The sequence below is a fragment of the Mesoplodon bidens genome (genome assembly GCF_964165515.1).
Source record: "Mesoplodon bidens genome assembly, chromosome: X".
Classification (NCBI taxonomy): Eukaryota; Metazoa; Chordata; class Mammalia; order Artiodactyla; family Ziphiidae; genus Mesoplodon; species Mesoplodon bidens.
The window spans coordinates 47,694,710-47,715,396 of NC_138163.1; the positions used below are offsets into that span (position 1 = coordinate 47,694,710).

Sequence of the window (20,687 nt, forward strand, 5' to 3'; positions counted from 1 at the left end):
TCAAATATTCTTTCTGCCTCCTTTTATTTTTTTCCTTTCCTTCTGGGACTCACAGTATATGTATGTTGGTATGCTTCATCATATCCCACAGTTCTCTGAGTTTCTGTTCAGTTTTCTTCATTCTTTTTTCTTGCTGCTCCTCATACTTGATAATTTCAATTGATCTGTCATCATATTCATTGACTCTTCTGTTCTAATATGCTGTTTGAGCCCCTCTAGTGAAATTTTTATTTCACTTATTGTACTTTTGAACTCCAGTATTTCTATTTGATTCAGTTTTATAATTGCTATCTCTTTATACTGTCTATATAAAGAGACACTATTCTCATAATTTTCTTTAGTTTCTTTAGAAATTGTTTCTTTTACTTCTTTGAACATATTTAAAATAGCTGATTAAAAGTTTATATCTAGTATTGCCAATGTCTGGGCCTACTCATGGACAGTTTCTATTGCTTGGTGTTCTTCCTGTGTTATGGCCATAGGATTTTTTTCATGTTTCATAATTTTTCATTAAATACTGGATATATATATATATATATATATATATATATATATGTTTTTTGGCCACACCACGTGGCATGTGGGATCTTAGTTCCCTGACCAGGGATCAAATCCATGCCCCCTCAGTGGAAGCATGGAGTCTTAACCACTGGACCACCAGGGAAGTCCCAATACTGGATATTTTGAATAATATAATTTGACAATCCTAGAAATTATGTTGCTCCCTCCCCCTTGGGTTTATTTTTATTGCTGGTTTTTGTAGTTGTTTTTTGTAGTTGTTTGCTTGTTCAGTGAATTTTCTGAACTAATTCAGTAAGCTCTATATTCTTTGTCATATGTGGCCAGTGTATAGAAATATAACAAATTTTTGTATGTTGATATTATTTCCTACAGCTTTGGTAAACTCATTTATTAGCTTTAAGAGGTTTTTTGAGGGATATTTGGGTTTTTCTATATACAAAATTCTGTAGATTTTGTTCTGTGTACAAGATCATGTTTTCTGCAATAGTTTTATTTCTTCTTTTCCAATCTGGATGTCTCTTATCTCTTTTACTTGCCTAATTGCCCTGGTTAGAACATCCACTTAACTGTTGAATAGAAGTGGTAAGAGTGGACCTCCTCGTCTTGTTCCAGATCTTAAGGGGAAAACTTTCTGCCTTTCACCATTAAGTATGTTGGCTGTGGGTTTTTCATAGATGCCCTTTATTAGGGTGAGGAAATTTCCTTCTATTTATAATTTTTGAGTGTTTTTGTCATGAAAGGTATTTAATTTTGTCAAATGCTTTTCCTGTATCTGTTGAGATGATCATGTGGTTTTTGTCCTCTATTTTATTAATATGCTGTGTTACATTGATTGACTTTCTTTTTTTTTCTAACATCTTTATTGGACTATAATTGCTTTACAATGTTGTATTAGTTTCTGCTGTATAACAAAGTGACTCAGCTATATGTATACATATATCCCCATATCCCCTCCCTCTTGACCTCTCTCCCACCCTCCCTATCCCACCCCTCTAGGTGGTCACAAAGCACCGAGCTGATTTCCCTGTGCTATGCGGCTGCTTCCCCCTAGCTATCTATTTTACATTTGGTGGTGTATATATGTCCATGCCACTCTCTCACTTCATCCCAGCTTACCCTTCCCCCTCCCCATGTCCTCAAGTCCATTCTCTATGCCTACATCTTTATTCCTGTCCTGCCCCTAGGTTCTTCAGAACCTTTTTTTTTTTTAGATTCCATATATATGTGTTAGCATACAGTATTTGTTTTTCTCTTTCTGACTTACTTCACTCTGTATGACCGACTCTAGGTCCATCCACCTCACTACAAATAACTCAATTTCGTTTCCTTTTATGGCTGAGTAATATTCCATTGTATATGTGTGCCACATCTTCTTTATCCATTCATCTGTTGATGGACACTTAGGTTGCTTCCATGTCCTGGCTATTTTAAATAGTGCTGCAATGAAAACTGTGGTACATGACTCTTTACATCGATTGATTTTCATATGTTGAACCAACCTTCCATTCCTCAGATAAATCCCACTCAGTCATGGCATATGATCCTTTTGATATGTTGCTAGATTTAGTTTGCTACTATTTTGTTGAGAACTTTTACATCTATATTCATAAAGAATATCGGTCTGTAGTTTTCTTTTCTTGTGATGTATTTGTCTTATTTAGGTATCAGAGTAATACTGGGCATGGAAATTTGAAGGAGCTCTGCATTAGTTAGGGTGCTCTAGAGAAACAGAACCAATAAGAGATATATATATGTGTATATAGTTAGAGATGTAGATTTATTATAAGGAATTGGCTCACATGGTTATGGAGGCTGAGAAATCCCATGATCTGCCATCTGCAAACTGGAGACCCAGGAAAGCCAGTGGTATATTTCAGTCTGAGTCCTAAGGCTTGAGAACCAGGAGAACCAATGGTGTAAATTCCAGTCTGGGTCTGAAGGCCTGAGAACCACAGGTACACAGGGGACAAGAAAAGATTGATGTTCCAGCTCAAGCAATCAGGCAGGAAGTGCCGAATTCTTCCTTCCTTCACTTTTTTGTTTATTTAGGCCCTTAATGTATTAGATGATGCCACTCACTCTGGGGAGGGCAAACTGCTTTACTGAATCCACAGGTTCAAAATGCTAATTTCATCCAGAAATATCCTCACAGACATACCCAGAAATAATGATTAGCCAAATATCTGGACACTTTGTGACCCAGTCATGTTGAGACATAGAATTAACCATTACAATCTCCAACCTCATTTTGCTCCCTCCAGTGGTCTCCAGGCTGCTTGTTTTCACCATGATTGTGGCCCATTGATTTTCAAAGTTACTGTGGAATCAGGGAGAAGGTGGAGGTGGGAATACGGTAAATTAAAATGCCACAAATCTTGCTATTTTTACTCAGATTCAGCTATTTTCCTTAAACATTCCCTGGATCGTTGCAAGCTTTTTGTTAATTTCTAGAGTTCTCAGTCAATTCTTGAGAATTTTTCCTAGTTTTCTCATTGCTTTTATGGAGAAGAGGATTTTCGGTGGTCCTTACACTACCATTTTTGCTAACATCCTGCAATATAACATATATATATATATATATATATATATGTATATTGCTTTTGTATCACATGCTACTCATATTTTCCAAAATAAACTGTAGATTTTTTGACTGTATACTTCTATACACCACCTCTACAATGTCTAGCAAAGAAGTTCACTTACCAACGTTACTGGAATTGAGACTGAGCTCATTGTTTCTTTATGTCTTTATGTTGAACAGGTTGTATTTGTGAAATAAAACCAGCTGTCATCTACAAACAGACTCCCTGCTTGGTGGAGTATATTCACCAAAACTTGAAACACTGCACAGGTGAAAATGGCAAAAAAATAAAGTCCCAAGCTGCAAAGGCAGAAAGAGCAGTGATGCTCTGAATATAATTTTGCAGCTGATTTTCTCCTTTACTTACTTTTTTAAACAAACTTTTTATTTTGAAATAGTTTTAGACTCACAAGAAGCATCAGAAATTGTGTAGACAGTTTTCATAGTTTACCTACCTTCCCTTAATGTAACTATCTTGTGTTACCATAGTACAATTATCAAAGCTGAAGAGCTAGCATTGGTACAATAATATTAACTGAACTATAGGCTTTATTCATATTCCTCAACTGAGTTTTAAAGTCTATAGTGCAGCGAGGAAAAAAATGGAGGATGCAGAGAAAGAAGGACTGCCTGAAGTTGTCTAAGGCCAAAGGCATTGAGTAAAAGGGAGCAAGTTGAGCCAAAAATTCAGGATAGGCACTGTATAGTGCCTCCTCTTAATTGGCTTTTGGGGAGTGTGCCTTTCTGTTACTGGTCTTTTTGTGGAGGGTGCTTTTGGGGGGCCTTTTTGTCAATGCGTGAGGCAGGGGATCTTTTTCTTATTTGCATAAAGATTCCATGTTAACCTTGGCCTTGCCTTTCCCTGTACTCAGAGTAATCTATAAGTTAAATGTTGTAAACAAAAAATTAGCTTTGCCCTTACTACCTATCTGTTCAACTCCCCTCTCCCCCATACCACTCCTGAATGTGGGAATATTTAGACAATATATTTAGATAAAAACACTGCTTAGGAAGAAGGGTGATATTGTCCTTTACTGCATGGAGTATGAAACAAAAAAAAAAAAACAATAAACAGCTAGGCAGGATGAGGAAAAAAGGTTGCTTTCCAGCGCCTCTCTAGTTGGGTGTTCACAATGAAGCCTCTTAAATTTGTACTAGCATAAATTCAGTGTAAGACCTATTCATACATATGTGAATGTATTTTAAACTCAAATAGAAACATTGCAAAATTATCTTGTCAGAAGAGTTGACTAAAAGTGCATTGCACTCAAATTCTGTTACTTTGTAATATATTACAAATCATCAACTGCTCTTCTCACAGCATAATTTATGGATGATTTCATGGTAAAATTAAATGGGAGAAGCCAGAGTGTGACAGTGAATGTTTTAAATGTATTTTATAATGCTCAAGTCTAGTATTAGGAGACTAAAAATTAATTGTTCTAAAATAAACTCCAGATGGATACAGTTTAAAAGTAGAAGATGAAGCCTTAAAATCACCAAAATAAAAATAAGTAAAGGGACTTCCCTGGTGGTGCAGTGGTTAAGAATCTGCTTGTCAATGCAGTGGACACGGGTTCAAGCCCTTGTCCGGGAAGATCCCACATGCCACAGAGCAACTAAGCCCATGCACCACAACTACTGAGCCTACGCTCTAGAGCCTGCAAGCTACAACTACTGAGCCCGCATGCCACAACTACTGAAGCCCGCGTGCCTAGAGACCATGCTCCACAATACGAGAAGCCACCACAGTGAGAAGCCTGCACGCCACAAGGAAGAGTAGCCCCCACTGATGCAACTAGAAAAAGCCTGTGAGCAGCAATGAAGAACCAAAGCAGCCAAAAATAATTTTTTTTAAAAGTGGATAATCTTTCTACAAATATACTACATAAAAATAAAAAAATTCCTATTAAAATATTATAAACAAAATTAAAAGGTAAAGAACATTCTGGGGGCAATATTTGTAAAATATATATTACAAATAACCAAATTTGACAAATCAATAAGAAAAAGTTAAATATTCTTATAGAAAAATGATCAGAAGAAAAAACAGTCCTCAAAACAAGAACATAAGAAGCTAAAATTGTTTAACTTCACTAGTATGTCCATAGTGTAAATGCCCAACAATTAGCTTTTTTGATTGTAATATAAGTGCCTGACATTAAGCTTTTGAGTTTTGAGGCATCCATTTCAAAGACATCTGTCTTCGATAAACACACTGCCAGTTGCACAAGTAGATACAGAGTCAGGCCACCCTGCCTGTGAAGTTCCCCTTTTAGAAAGCCCTGGGTGACCTAGATAACTGACCCATTACTTTTCCCTTCCTGTGATTTAATTCCTGCTCTTATGTTTTAAATTCACCAATAAAGGGTGAATCAAGGGAAACCTTGGACACTTCACACTTGAACCCAATAAAGGCAGAACCCCAGGTCCACACAATATCTTTTTACTCATGACCTCTCCGTGTGGCCCTCGGACATGCTGTGTACTGTCCAGAATGTGTAAGTAACATATCTCATTTTTTCAAAGTTTACTGATGGTTGTTGCAGAAGTGGGTCTTGCAATCGTAATAAGAACCACAAGGGCCAGCTGGGGAACTGTCTATGGGGGCACCTCACAGGTAGCATAGTCCCAGGTAAGAGCCACAGGCATTCCTAGCTGATAGCATCACTATCAATAGGTGGAAACCAACACAAAACAATGTCGAAGAAGGGTATTTGTCAGAATGACATGATGCTATTTTTCCTTATTAAATTGGAAATGATGCAAAGGCATGATGACTTTCAGGATTTCTTTGAGTGTAGAGAAATGGGTACTCATATATTGTTGGGGGAAGTATACACTAGTATAAGCATTTTGATAAGCAAGTTGGCTAAACTTATAAAAATATTTTTAAATGTGTATATCTTAATAATTTCACTTCTAGGAATTTAACCTAAGGAAAAAAGTATGAGATGTAAACAAAGAGAATGTATAATAATGCTCATATCAGTATTATTGATATAGGAAAAATTAGAAACAGCCAATCCATTATTATTGGATATTTAGAATCAGTAAATTGTATTATATACATGTGATGGGATATTGAAACCATTAAAAATCATTGTAGTGGACACTATTATGTGCATACAGATCCTGCTTCAAGACAGAAGGCCTTATTCCTCCAGCAGCTAGCAGAGCTGCTGGCAGATTATCCTCAGCTGTCAGCCTTTTCTGGGAACTCAGCCCAAGAGAGTGACCTATCCCAAGGTTAACACTCTCTTCCAAGGTGCAGTTTGCATTCAATGACCAGTCAATGCTGGAATATAAAGGTTCAGCCTCCTTGCTCCACCTGGGGACAATTCTGGGAGATTATTCCAGATTCAGAGCTCCCTATGTGGTCTGCTAAGGCCCTATGACTGCTTTGCAGCCCAACTTCTCTCTTTGTCCAATATTGTTTCCTTTCCTTCCTTCAACAGGTGTTGATCTCAAGAGCACTCTCTAATATACTTTTGCCGAGTTGGAGTCTGTTTTCTGGGAAATTCAATCTACAACAGTTGTGTTGAAGAATATTAACATGGGAAGATACTAAAAATACGTTGCTAAATTAAGAAAGCTGACTGGCCATGGCAAATTAAACTAACTGAAAAACCCTTTTGATACAGACCTCTATGAGTGCAAGATAAAAAAATACAAACAGGGCTTCCCTGGTGGCACAGTGGTTGAGAGTCCACCTGCCAATGCGGGGGACACGGGTTCGTGCCCCGATCCAGGAAGATCCCACATGCCACAGAGCGGCTGGGCCCGTGAGCTATGGCCGCTGAGCCTGAGTGTCCAGAGCCTGTGCTCCACAACTGGAGAGGCCACAACAGTGAGAGGCCCGCGTACCGCAAAAAAAAAAAAATAATAATAATATATATATATATATATATATATATATATATATACACAAACATTTTTTAAATTGCATAACTGAGTTCACAAGAAATCAAGGAAAACTCCCAGACCCCAGAAATGAAGAGGAAATGGAAAATCAGAGTTGTAATCTTGTGAGTGGGAGTTGTGGTTACCCTGAGAAGGGAGGTTTTGTTTTGTTTTGTTTTTTAGTTTTTTAGGGTTTTTTTAGTTTTAATAATAAATTTTATTCAACCCAATATGTCAAAATGTCATTTTAATATGTAGTCTATATAAAACATTATTAATGAGGTTAAAAAATTTTTTTTGCACATTAAGTCTTTAAAATCAAGCAGGGAAGGGAGTCTCAACTTTTAAGAACCACAGGGACAGGAGACGAGGTCTTGGGCCCAAGGGTTTCATCATAAAGGTCCCCTGGGAGGGCTGTACTCTGTATAAAAGTTTGGAGTAGAAAAAAATCTGCATCTTTGGCATAGGGAAACAAGCAAGTTTATCTCACTGACTAAATCAAAGATGGAAGAAAAAATTTCCTCTGAGAATTTAAAGTACAGGTCTGGAACTCATGTGAGCTTTGGGTTTTAATTTATCCTACCTGCATGACCAAGGAACCTGTACACTGAGGTTCTTGGAAGAAGCAAAGGTGAAACTGCTTTGAAGGGCTGCTCCCACAACACAGACTGTAAAATTTTTTCTCAGAATGTTTTTAAAGCCCAATTAAAGAAGATATTTCAATTTTAAAAAGCCTACAAGATTTAGAGAACAAACGTATGGACACCAAGGGGGGAAAGTGGGGTGGTGGTGGTGGTGGTGTGATGAATTGGGAGATTGGTATTGACATGTATATACTAATATGTATAAAATGGATAACTAATGAAAATCTGCTGTATAAAAAAATAAATAAAATTCTAAAATTCAAAAATTCAAAAAAAGTGAAAAAAACCCACAAGATTAAATGATCTACCATGAGTGAGAGTCAGTGGACACAATCACCAGCAAGATTAGAATCCTGAGAATCATTGAGCTAGGGGATAATAGATTTGAGAAAATTATCCAATGTTAAGGAAAAATAGAGATGGAAAATATGTCTGAGAGGCTGAAAAACATGGAGGATAGAATGAAAGGTCCAGGGACTTCCCTGGCAACCCAGCGGTTGGGACTTCGCCTTCCAATGCAGGGGGTGTGGGTTCGATCCTGGGTTGGGGAGCTAAGATCCCACACACCTCGTGGCCAAAAAACCAAAACATAAAACAGAAGCAACATTGTAACAAATTCAATAAAGACTTTTAAAATGATCTACATAAAATAAAGAAAGGTCCAACCTTAATCTAAGAGGAGTTCTAGAAGGAAAATAGTGAGAATGGGAGAAAGGAAATACCTGAGTACATAATGGCAGAGGATTTTCCAGGACCGATGAAAGATTTAAGAACAAGTGCCAAATAAAATAAATAAAATTAAATCTATATGCAGACACATTATAATCAAACTGCAGAACACCCGAAACAAAGAGAAGAATCTTTAAAACTACCAGAGAGAAAAGATAGATTATCTCCAAAGGAACAACAATGAGATAGACAGCAGACTTTTAAATTATGAAATATAGTCCAGAAAACAGTAAGTAATATCTTCAAAGTTCTGAAGGAAAATATCTGTCAACCTAGATTTCTAAGCCCAGCTAAATTATTATTCAAGAGTGAGGGCAATAAAAACATTTCCAGGAATGAACTGAGAGAATCAAGAACTCACAGACTGTCACTGAAAGAAATACTAAAGAATGCACTTCAGAAAGGAAGCACTAATGTGGATAAAGGAATGGCGAGCGAAGAATTGGTAGACATGTGGGTAGATCTAAATAGCATCGGTCATGAAAAAACAATAATGAGGAGGATGAATAATTTGGGGGTATGAAAACAATGTTGGAGAGGCATAGTTTAGTTAAAACTTTCTATGTCTTTGAATCGTGTTAAGGGGGGAGAACTATTGAGAAACTTTAGACATTTGAAGTAAAACAAACAGTATATATAATTCCAAATCAGCAGGAGGAAAAGAGAATTTTGAAAACTGACTAATAGAAAAAAGTGGCAAGAAAGGAGAAAAAGAAACTTAGGAAAAAAGCAGAATAAGACAGAAATCCCATGATAAGGTGATATAAATAAATCCAAGTGTATCATTAATCACAATAAATATAACTGGATGAAAACATGTGAGAATCTTTGTTGCATTTAAAAATCCAAAATTTATCTAAATTCTGTTTATAAAAGTCATACCTAAAACATAAAAGCATAGAAAGTAATGGAAAAAGATATGCCAGGCAAATACTAATCAAAGTTGATGTAGCTATGTTAATGTAAAGTAAAACATACTTTAAAGCAAAGAGCATTATTAGGGATAAAGAGCATCACAGAATATTGATAAAAGGAATAATCCACCAGGAAGACAGAACAATTTTATGTCTGTCTGCAGCTAACTATATTGCCTTAAAATACATAAAGCAAAAATTGACAGAATTACAAGGAGATAATGAACAAATCTATCATCACTGGTAAATTTTATCGATAATACACCTCTTCATGTTGATACAGAAAGCAGGCCAAAAATTAACAAGAATGTAGAAGATCTGAACAACACAGTTTAAAAAAGAAAAACGAGTTGCAACACAACATTGTAAATAAACTATACTCCAATAAAATTAAAATATTAAAAAAATTTGAGTTGATATATATAGATAGAATTCTGTGCCCAATAATTACAGAATACTCATTCTTTAAAAATACACATGGATCATTCATTTATCACACTTTTTTATCACAATGCAATACAATTAGAATTCCCAGAAACAAAAAGATAATTAAAAAGAATATACTTGGAAATTAAAAGAAAGTAGGTATTAAAGCCAGATTGTGTGTTATCATAATATTTGGGGGAAAACTAGTATCTGTCTTATGCATTGAAAGAAAAAGTTGGAAAGAGGCACTAAAAATGGTAAAGAGTGGTTATATATGGTTTGTTAGCTTACAGGTGATTTGAAATTTTGCTTTATTTTTTTCCTGTAGTTAAATTTGTTTTTTCTTTTTTTAACATCTTTATTGGAGTATAATTGCTTTACAATGGTGTGTTAGTTTCTGCTGTATAACAAAGTGAATCAGTTATACATATACATATGTTCCCATATCTCTTCCCTCTTGCATCTCCCTCCCTCCCACCCTCCCTATCCCACCCCTCTAGGTGGTCACAAAGCACCGAGCTGATTTCCCTGTGCTATGCAGCTGCTTCCCACTAGCTAGCTATTTTACGTTTGGTAGTGTATATATGTCCATGCCACTCTCTCACTTTGTCCCAGCTTACCCTTCCCCCTCCCCATATCCTCAAGTCCATTCTCTAGTATGTCTGTGTCTTTATTCCTGTCTTGCCCCTAGGTTCTTCATGACCATTTTTTTTCTTAGATTCCATATATATGTGTTAGCATATGGTATTTGTTTTTGTCTTTCTGACTTACTTCACTCTGTATGACAGACTCTAGGTCCATCCACCTCACTACAAATAACTCAATTTCGTTTCTTTTTATGGCTGAGTAATATTGCATTGTATATATGTGCCACATCTTCTTTATCCATTCATCTCTTGATGGACACTTAGGTTGCTTCCATGCCCTGGCTATTGTAAATAGAGCTGCAATGAACATTTCGGTACATGACTCTTTTAGAATTATGGTTTTCTCAGGGTATATGCCCAGTAGTGGGATTGCTGGGTCATATGGTCGTTCTATTTTTAGTTTTTTAAGGAACCTCCATACTGTTCTCCATAGTGGCTGTATCAATTTACATTCCCACCAACAGTGCAAGAGTGTTCCCTTTTCTCCATGCCCTCTCCAGCATTTATTGTTTGCAGATTTTTTGATGATGGCCATTCTGACTGGTGTGAGGTGATACCTCATTGTAGTTTTGATTTGCATTTCTCTAATGATTAATGATGTTGAGCACTCTTTCATGTGTTTGTTGGCAATCTGTATCTCTTCTTTGGAGAAATGTCTATTTAGGTCTTCTGCCCATTTTGGGATTGGGTTGTTTGTTTTTTTGTTATTGAGCTGCATGAGCTGCTTATAAATTTTGGAGATTATTCCTTTGTCAGTTGCTTCATTTGCAAATATTTTCTCCCATTCTGAGGGTTGTCTTTTGGTCTTGTTTAGGGTTTCCTTTGCTGTGCAAAAGTTTTAAGTTTCATTAGGTCCCATTTGTTTCTTTTTGTTTTTATTTCCATTTCTCTAGGAGATGGGTGCTTTATTTTTAAAGAGCTTTTCTGTATTGTTAAAGTTTCCTACTTGGATCATGTAAGCATGTACTTTTTCTCTAATTAGAAAAAATTCAAATGAATTTTACGTAGGATGAAGTGTAGAATCATAACTTGCAATCATAATTGCAATAGCCTCCTAAGTGGTCTCTCCATTTTCATTCTTGCCTCCAAATACATCCTCTTCTCCAAAGAACTTAGAATAAAATTGAAGTTCCTAACCTTAGCCTGTAAGGTTCTACATGACATTTCTCCAGCCTACATTTACAACCTTACCTCCAGTCACACTTGCCAGATTCATTCTACTTCAACCACACAGGCTTTAATTTCCTTGAACTTTACGCTCCAGGTTCTTTCCATCCTAGGTCTTCACATTTGCTACTCCTTGCACTTAGAAGCCTTACCACCCTCCTTCCTTCAACACTCTCTTTGCCGGGCTGAATCCTAGGTATTCTCCATGTTTCAGCTGAGTATGAAATCCTTAGGGGAGCCTTTTCTGACCTCCTTCCCCAGACTAGGTTTGGTTTCTCTGATATTCTCAAAGCATGCATTGTTTTCCTTCATACTAATAATAAACTTGCAAATATGTGTTTATGTGTTTACTTGGTTATTGTTGGTCTCCCTTGCTAAACTATTTGCTCCATGAGGACAAGGACCACATCCGGTTTGCTCATTGCTATATGCCCAGCACGTAACATAGTGCCAGGCATGTGGTAAATGCTCAGTGGATATTTGTTGAAAGAATGCATTAATGAGTGCATGAATGAATGACTGAATCCTCACAAATGCAACTAGAGATTATAAAACCAAAAAGGAAGGTAAAGAAGCTCATGAAGGAGAAGGCTAATAATATGCTTAAAAACAAAACAGCAAGGACAACAAAGTTGTTACTTCTGAGGCCAAGGACAGTGAAGTAGGATGATTTGTAGATGGGTATGAATTACTGGATCACATTTCATTGTCTTGAAGCTCTGTTTCATTATATAATTGATACAGTACAACATAACCAAAGCCCAATTCAAGTTGGCCTGGATATGCTCTATCTTCTCTTCCAGGGACAACTTGTACATATTCAGTCAGCTTGAGTAATAATGGTCTTTGTAATTAGGGCCAGTACGTGGGAAGAAGAGATACATTTTCCACTGACTCACTGTTGCTCTCTAGAGAAGAAAAATATTGGCTACTGCTTAGGCTTACTCCAGAGTTTACAGTTTAGGGTATAATCTCAAATTCTTAAAATACAGCCTTTTAAAAATATGTTAAGAAAGCAAAGTAGGACACTGTTAATTCTGTGACACCATGGACTTAAATTCACAGACACTAACTTCCTTTCAGTTAATCCCACCCTCAGCAGAAATCCATGGTGGTAATTTCAAAGTCAAATTCTCTACAAGAGCTTGGTGTTTTAACATAACCACTTTTTCCAAAATCTCAGTCTTTTCCTTCTATTTGATCTAGTCATAAACTAGATGCTTCATAGTTATCTGCATATTTAAACCTAGACAATATCTGCTTGAGTATTTAGTACCTTAATAGTTCACATCTTTCCGCTGTTTATCTCTTTTCAAAATTTACTCCCAGGTAACTCCAGAGTTCTACAATGTCGTGTGAGACCAAGTCAACAAGTTTTAAAATACAAGTTATTCATAAATAATTCTAAAATAAACTTATGCAATACAGTACAGAAGAGACAGGGTACAAATTCATAACATAAGTATGTCCAATTATGAATAAATATACGAAATGAGAGAGAACAGGATTTGTAAATGCACCACACTTTTCTTTATATTCCTTTTAAATGTCAAGGATTTCAATTACTAAATATAAACAGAGTACTCAAAAAGGCATTGTTAATAATTATTAGTGCACAAAAGGAAAATATTTTTAACTTAAATAGATCCAAACACTGAGAACAGGACCGAGGAAGCCAAATAACACTGTGTGCTCAAGAGTATTTCTTATTCAAATAAAACATGTTGTTAGTATGGCACATCAAACTATTTATAATCCTCTGTTATTTGTATATTCCAGAACAATAGTGAGAGCCTAAACAGAGAACACTTGAAATCATTTGATTAAATCAACATAAAGGAAACTAAATAAACTTTTCTGGTGACAGTAATGACCAATTGCTATGCAACTGATTGTATCATGGTATAATCAATTGGCTTAAGTTCTTCAGACTACTGAAATAAGTAGACCAAAGATTTCATGGTCATATTTCAGTTACTTAGCTGACCATGTAGTAATCTAATTGGTTAGCCTGTAAATTCTATCCAGCTATCACTATAAATATGGAATAGCTTATTAGTATGAGAAAATAGCATTTCCGACTAGATTAATAGAAATGACTGTAAATGATGAGAATAGCATTAGAATTGAATTTAGGCCCTGCCTGAAATATGTCAGAATAATAAAGAGAAGATAGAAAACATTAACCAATTTTTTCAAAGTTTTTATCAGTGGTATTTTACCACTTTTCCTCCTTATTCATGTTGTTTCAGAAGAAATTAATAAAATCCAACTCTTGTTTCATAGTCATGGTGACCTCGAGAGTCTCAGTTTCAACGATATAGAAAGCTTTGGCATTGCTGCATTCCACAGGATGGGGAAGGGTTACCAACAGTTTCCTAAAAAACAAAACAAAATAAAAACTTAGAATCAGTGATATCAAGACAATGGGAAGCAATATATATCACCACAATGTTAGGAACCAAAAAACTATTTAGTATACTATTTTTTTGGCCTTAAAAATCCAAGCAGTGGTTTTGACCACCCCTCTTTTTTTCTAAATTGACCTCATTTTGCATTATATACACATAGTCTCAGGCTATGTTTATTGTCATAGAAATAGAACCATTGCAACTTTAAGTTGGCTGGATAGATCTATTGCCAGTCATACCTATGTGTAGATGGAATGTGGCTGCCTGATAGAAACCTGAAAATTGGAATTGTTCTAACTAATTCTGCTAACATAACTGAGTCTCTACTACTAATTTAGGTGTAGTTATTGAAACTCAGGCATGGAATGATTTCAATATCAGATCAATGAAAGTGCTTTTCTCTGCCTGCTTCTGTTCTTTCTACTATACATTGGCAAAAATTTCCTGTGAGAGATTGCTGAGCGTGGTTTGCAGTTTATGGCTCAGTTGCTGGATAACTGTATGCTTTAGATGCATGGTTGGGATGAGACATCCATAATTCTGTCATAGTGGTATGAATCTGAATTATGCATAGGGTCGGCACATGCTGGTATCTGAAGAAAATTAAATACATGAAACACTTGTTACCTCAGATTCTCAGTAGAGAAGGCTTGAGTATCTCTATAAAAAGTGGACAGAGGGGCTTCCCTGGTGGCGCAGTGGTTGAGAGTCCGCCTGCTTATGCAGGTGGACGCGAGTTCGTGCCCCGGTCCGGGAGGACCCCACGTGCCGCGGAACGGCTGGGCCCGTGAGCCGTGGCTGCTGGGCCTGCGCGTCTGGAGCCTGTGCTCCGCAACGGGAGAGGCCACAGCAGTGAGAGGCCCGCTTACCGCCAAAAAAAAAAAAAAAAAAAAAGTGGACAGAAAAGATCCAAGTCAGTATAGGAAGTGTGGTAATTTTTAGGGGTACTTATTGAATATTTGTACAAAGCACTAGTATTTGAAAACAAAGCCCTTGAAAATCAATTGCTTCTTTGCTCATTTGCAAAGACCTAAGTTCAGGAAACTGGGCTCATTAAAAGTATTTATCACACATCTCTGGAACCTATAGGAGAAATTTTCTGTTACTCTTGTTCCATTCCAGATATTTGGGGTAGGAGAAACAACTCTCTCCACTTGAAGTAATGAAATCGCGATGTTTCTTAATATACCCTGTAATATTTAGCATCTCAAAAAAATGGGTGCAAAAACCATTTAGAGTCCTTTTTTTTTTTTTTTTTGGCCATGCTGCACAGCTTGCAGGATCTTAGTTCCCTGACCAGGGATCGAACTTGGGCCCACGGCAGTAAAAGCACCAAGTCCTAACCACTGGACCACCAGGGAATTCCCGAGAGTCCATCTTTTTAAAGTTGTTTACAATATAGGTTGTACTAGAGTTAGATTTGCTTTATCCCTTATTCTACAAATGATAGTATATTCACTTTTAAAAGAAAGCAAAGCTCAGTGGTGGTAGCTTCATTGCACTAAAAGACAACTAAAATCAGATGAAGAAGGAGTTCCAATGATAATGTGCACTTCTCTATCCAGAGAGAAATAAATTCAAAAGAGAAAGTGGCCATTGGAATGATCCATCTATCCCTGCATTTTTGTCTAGTCCTTAGTAGTACAACTTCCCATACTAAAATTTTGAGTAGAAACTATGTAACTTATTTAGCCTCTTAGAAGAAGGAAAATACTGTGTGATATCTGAAGTGAGAGTTATATTTTAAACAATATAAAATTCTACTAATACTTAATCATATACAATTCATTGAAGAACAGGACTGTATTTTATTTCGGTGTCCCCCCAGTGTCTAGCAGACTTCATAAATGTTTGTTGACTGAATGAATAAATGAATGAAAAGCAAACAGGTCACCACAAAATATCTGAATAACTGGTATAAATTAGTACTATAATAAAATATGAATGAACATTTAAACCCAATCCCTCTGCCTCTACTTTGAAAATATATTTGCCTTTTAAGAAGCTACAGTTTAGTCACTGATCAAATGTTTATCCAGCGTTAATTTTTATTAGAACTTATTTAAATGCAAACAATAATATATGAAAGTAAAACCCCAAAATTATCTGTACAGTGAACTCTATAGACTCACATGTTTACATTTATATTAGAGAATTCAAGTTGATGTGTCTTTTTTTTTGCGGTACGCGGGCCTTTCACTGTTGTGGCTTCTCCCGTTGCGGAGCACAGGCTCCGGACGCGCAGGCTCAGCGGCCATGGCTCACGGGCCCAGCCGCTCCGCGGCATGTGGGATCTTCCCGGACCGGGGAACGAACCCGTGTCCCCTGCATCGGCAGGCGGACTCTCAACCACTGCGCCACCAGGGAAGCCCCAAGTTGATGTTTCTTGCAAGAGATTTAAATAAAGGACAACCTTGTTCTGTGCATATTCACATAATGCACTTTTTATTTTAGGTAGTTAATAAATTATTTGATTCACATATCTGGGATAAAAAAGGACATGGCCTTTTTAATGTTTCCTGTTGGAGACATGACTATTTTCAAAGAAAGTGCAGAAATAGCTACTGAGCTGCAATTCACTATTCCATTCAGAAAACATTTTTTTTTAGGTGTTTACGTCTTTGAATATCAGTCAACTCTCAATCTATTGGGTTGGCCAAAAAGTTCGTTCGAGTTTTCTCCTAAGATGTTATGGAAAAACCCGAAAAAACTTTTTGGCCAATGCAATAAATCAAAGGACTACAGCAAAAGTGAGATAATCTAAAGCAACACACAACCAAAAATTAATTCATACTTGTCTTCAGAGTGTGTTTTTATTATCACATTCAAGGAATTCATTTATGATATTCTTAGAATTCATCTTAAAAACTAATGAAACCCCATATGAAGATAAAGTCAGGAGATTCTGAGACATTATACAATTTCCCCTATCTTTCTTCCTTTCTATCTACTCCATGTTGGGAATCTATATACCAAAACAACGTTGTGAAAAATGAAGAATTCAACAAACTGTTTTATTTCTTTTCCATCTACAATGCTAAAATTGAGTTTTATTTATAATTTTAATTCAATTGACTATCAATAGACATATTACTAGTCAATTCAGTTAAAATAAATTCACTTGTTTTGCCTTATAGATACATTAGCTGAATGTCTGCTCTTATCTTTCTAGGAGCCGGTAAGCATAGTGTTACATGTGTCAAAGTTAGAAACTAAAGAAAGTTGATGTGAATATCAATAAACTAAAGAACAAGACACATTTCCAATAATACAATTTCAGGTAATAGCATGGCTCCAAAGCATGTTCAAGTGTTTAGGAAAAGTGATAAAAACTTTAATTCTATCTTCTGTCTTCTATCTTAATTAATGAATCTTTTTCTTAAGAGACAGGACCTTCACACACTGAGCATTTAATGTATAAGTACTGTAAGATCCAAATGACCTAGTGCAGCCTACATTCTATGTGGAAAAATATCTCTGTGTGAGTCTTTCATTTAGTGGGCTCTGATAAATATCTGGAATGATAGCATAGCCAGAGCAGCTGCCTAAAGATGGATGGAGACAGTGAGAACTGCTAGGGGAATGGAAATTAACTCCATAGTGTGTAGATATGTGTGTTCTTTTAACAAGTGCACAAATATCATGAAAAATTTGACTGTTCATTTAACCAACTTTCCTTGCAAAGGTTGTGTGGAAGAGTAAATGCATATGTAACATGTAATGGAAAAAAAATTACAATACTCCTTGAAGTGGATGGTAGGAATAAGGAATGTAATTTTTATAACATGAGACATTGTGAATACATTTTTGAAATTATATTAAATAATGAGAAAATATTTGATATGTATTCATCTGTAGATCATTTGGGGTTAAATGCATCTACTCTAGAAATCAAGGTTAAGCTATGCATGTTATGTTGGGTTGTTTACACACAGAAGTCTTTTGTACCAGAGATATAATTTTGTTATTTTCTTGAAGCCCTACAATCAAAAAAGGACAATTATAGGTACTGATAATGGAAGGAAGAGAATGTACTAGGAGCTGACTGCTCCCCGCACCCAGTTTGAAATGTCTATGAGTTACAAAGAACCACTGCACTCAACCCAAGTGTGCTCACTGCTATACAACCAGATGAAAAGTGAACAAAGCAGTGAGATATTTAGACATTTTATCTAGCACTTGCCAGGTTCTATAGATTCCCTCCTTATAGAGTTAGTTTTGAGAGACAGGGCTGATTTATCCAGGTTTCAAGATAAACATTTTTATCAGAATTTTACCGTATTCATTGTGTTTGGCAACATGATTTGAACTTGTATAATAACAAGACTATTTTGAAAATATCAAATGTTTAATTGAATTATTCCATTATCATCTGCATTAATTTTAAATGTATTCATGCAACTTGAGGATCTAGTGATAAATTAGCTGTTAGAATTTTTGTTTTAAGCAATTGATAAGACTTTTTGTTGATTTTTAGATGAATATAATCAAATTTAACCTTAGAGCCCCACAGTATCCAATACGCTTAAAGATAGCTTCTTTCATGCCATCACTGTACCAGAAAGCCACATACAAGACTTACAACTTAAGAGATTTTCACCTCTAGCTATTTTTCCTGACAGATAAGCAAACTGTATCTGAATGTCAAGGACTATGTCTTGGTGGTATCCACCTACTCCAAATGTATGCATGTAAAGTGGGAAAAAATCTAGGTATTTACAAATATATGTTTATATTACCTCGATCAAACATCTGAATGATTGACTTTTTCACTTTTCTTCAGACTTTAGGAGTGATACAAAATAATTACGTACACTTTTATAAAGGATATTGACTAAAGATTCATTAATATTATAATATTCATTATTCTAGTTCTAAGTTTTACTCACTTATTAGGAGTACGGAGGTCAAAGATCATTTCCTGAATGTTGATTTCAATTTCAGAAAGGTTCGTATTTGGCAGTTTAATTTTAATCTGAAGGAGAAAATGCAAAATACTGTTGTCTTGAGGAACAGTTAATTTGAAGAGTGAAGTAAAATATAGGGGAATGAGAAGTAATATTTATTTAATGTCGATTATGTGCCAGACTATGCTCTTTCCTCATAACAATCTTGAGAAGCAGTGATTATTACCCCCATTTTACAGATGGAGAAACCAAGATACAGAAAAGTTTAGTGAGTGATCCAAGGCAACTGTCTGTAATTTGACTAAGATCTATCTGCCTCCAAAGCTATTATAGAAACACTTTGGTTACATGCCTGTATATTAATTGCTTGAAGGTGCATACTAGTGCACCTGCTAGAGTTGGGGACCTTCAACTACTTTTATATAACTGAGTACTTTGTATAAAAAGTGGTTAGTTCTCATGTTGGGTGTGGGTTGGTGATGCCATGTTGTAGTCTCCTGGTATAAACTCCCATACACATTTCCTGGAGAAATGTAGGGGTCCAGAAAAGTTGTTGACAGAACAAAAGAGAAATAACAATATGACCTGTACACAAAAATGGGACTATTTATTGATTTAGTAAGATTTCACTTAAAACTGTCTCTTCTCAATTATGAGCTAGAAGACTTGAAATATTGGATATCTGGTGAGTTCAGAGCTGTAATAGCAAGCATAAAAGCAACAGGTTATAAAGGAAATACATATCAAATAAGTAGTGGGAAAAATTGGAATTCCTTATAAGAAGCTTAAAATAGGCAATAGTGTTTTTGTGATATAAAGTATGTGAATAAATACATGTCTGTGAGTTATATTTTACTTTATTAACTCTGTATATAAACAAACATTTGTAAATAGAGTTCTACAGGCAGGTCCTACTATCTAAATATATCTTTTAGTTAATATTTTCATTAAACAAAGAATTACCTCCTAATTTATATTTTGAAAATTCAAATCTTCTTAATTAGAGATGTTTTTAATGAGAAAAATACAACATTTCTCAAAGAGGTAGTTATAGGGGCTCTACCTCAAATTAAATGAGCAGTCTACTGGACAAGAAAGACCTATTCTTACTTCAATAACATTCAGATCTGATAGTCAGGTTGAGATGTTCTTTAGTTGCAGGATGACTCATTTCACCTGGACTAAGAAGTACAAATATTTGTTTATTTAGTTTGCAATGTTTATCTCTTTCAAGGTAAAAAATTATTTCCCCAGGGTTGAAATGACATTTGAGTAAGGAAAAAAAAAATATGACAAGTGATATTTAGATACAACTTTTGGGTAGAACTTCAAAGTGGTTCTTAAAATTGTGTGCAACTCTAGTTAAGGGTAATTCAGAAACAACTCATTAATTTTTCCTCTTGAGGAAATTAAAATTGTGTACTAAAATGGTTTCAGAGGAGGGACAGGAGAAGGGACAAATTAAGTTCCTTAATGATACACATTAATATCTCATAAAGTAGAAGATTCAATGAAGAGTCAACAGAAAAACTCCTCCTGAAATATGAATCAGACTTCTTCAGAAATACTTTTATTGAATACCTGGAAAATAGACATTGTTATTATTGACTTCGAACTGACTGTACCCAAGACCTAACTTGTCCAGTATTAGTAAATACAGTATGTCACTGATCAAACAAAGGGATTGATGTTCCTCCCTTTACATAGGAGGCAAACTGAATTAATTTCAAAGAAAAATTATTTTAATAGGTAAACTAATGAAAATTGCTAAAAATGTCATTGGGAAACTTTCAACCATTTGGGAGCTCAACCTTTGGAGTCAAACTTGGGCTTGAA

The 20,687-nt window shown here is 35.7% G+C and overlaps 1 protein-coding gene across 1 annotated transcript in view; it reads right to left on the reverse strand.

The window, feature by feature from the left end:
- Positions 1-13,781: 13,781 nt before the first annotated feature.
- Positions 13,782-20,687, reverse strand: part of DNAAF6 (dynein axonemal assembly factor 6) — a gene marked incomplete at both ends in the record, with an annotated part of 41,816 nt that continues 34,910 nt past the window's right edge. The window contains 2 exons of the mRNA XM_081223008.1: positions 13,782-13,911; positions 18,834-18,919. Of these exons, the coding sequence (XP_081079134.1) occupies positions 13,782-13,911; positions 18,834-18,919 (216 nt within the window). The remainder of the gene's footprint in view (positions 13,912-18,833; positions 18,920-20,687) is intronic.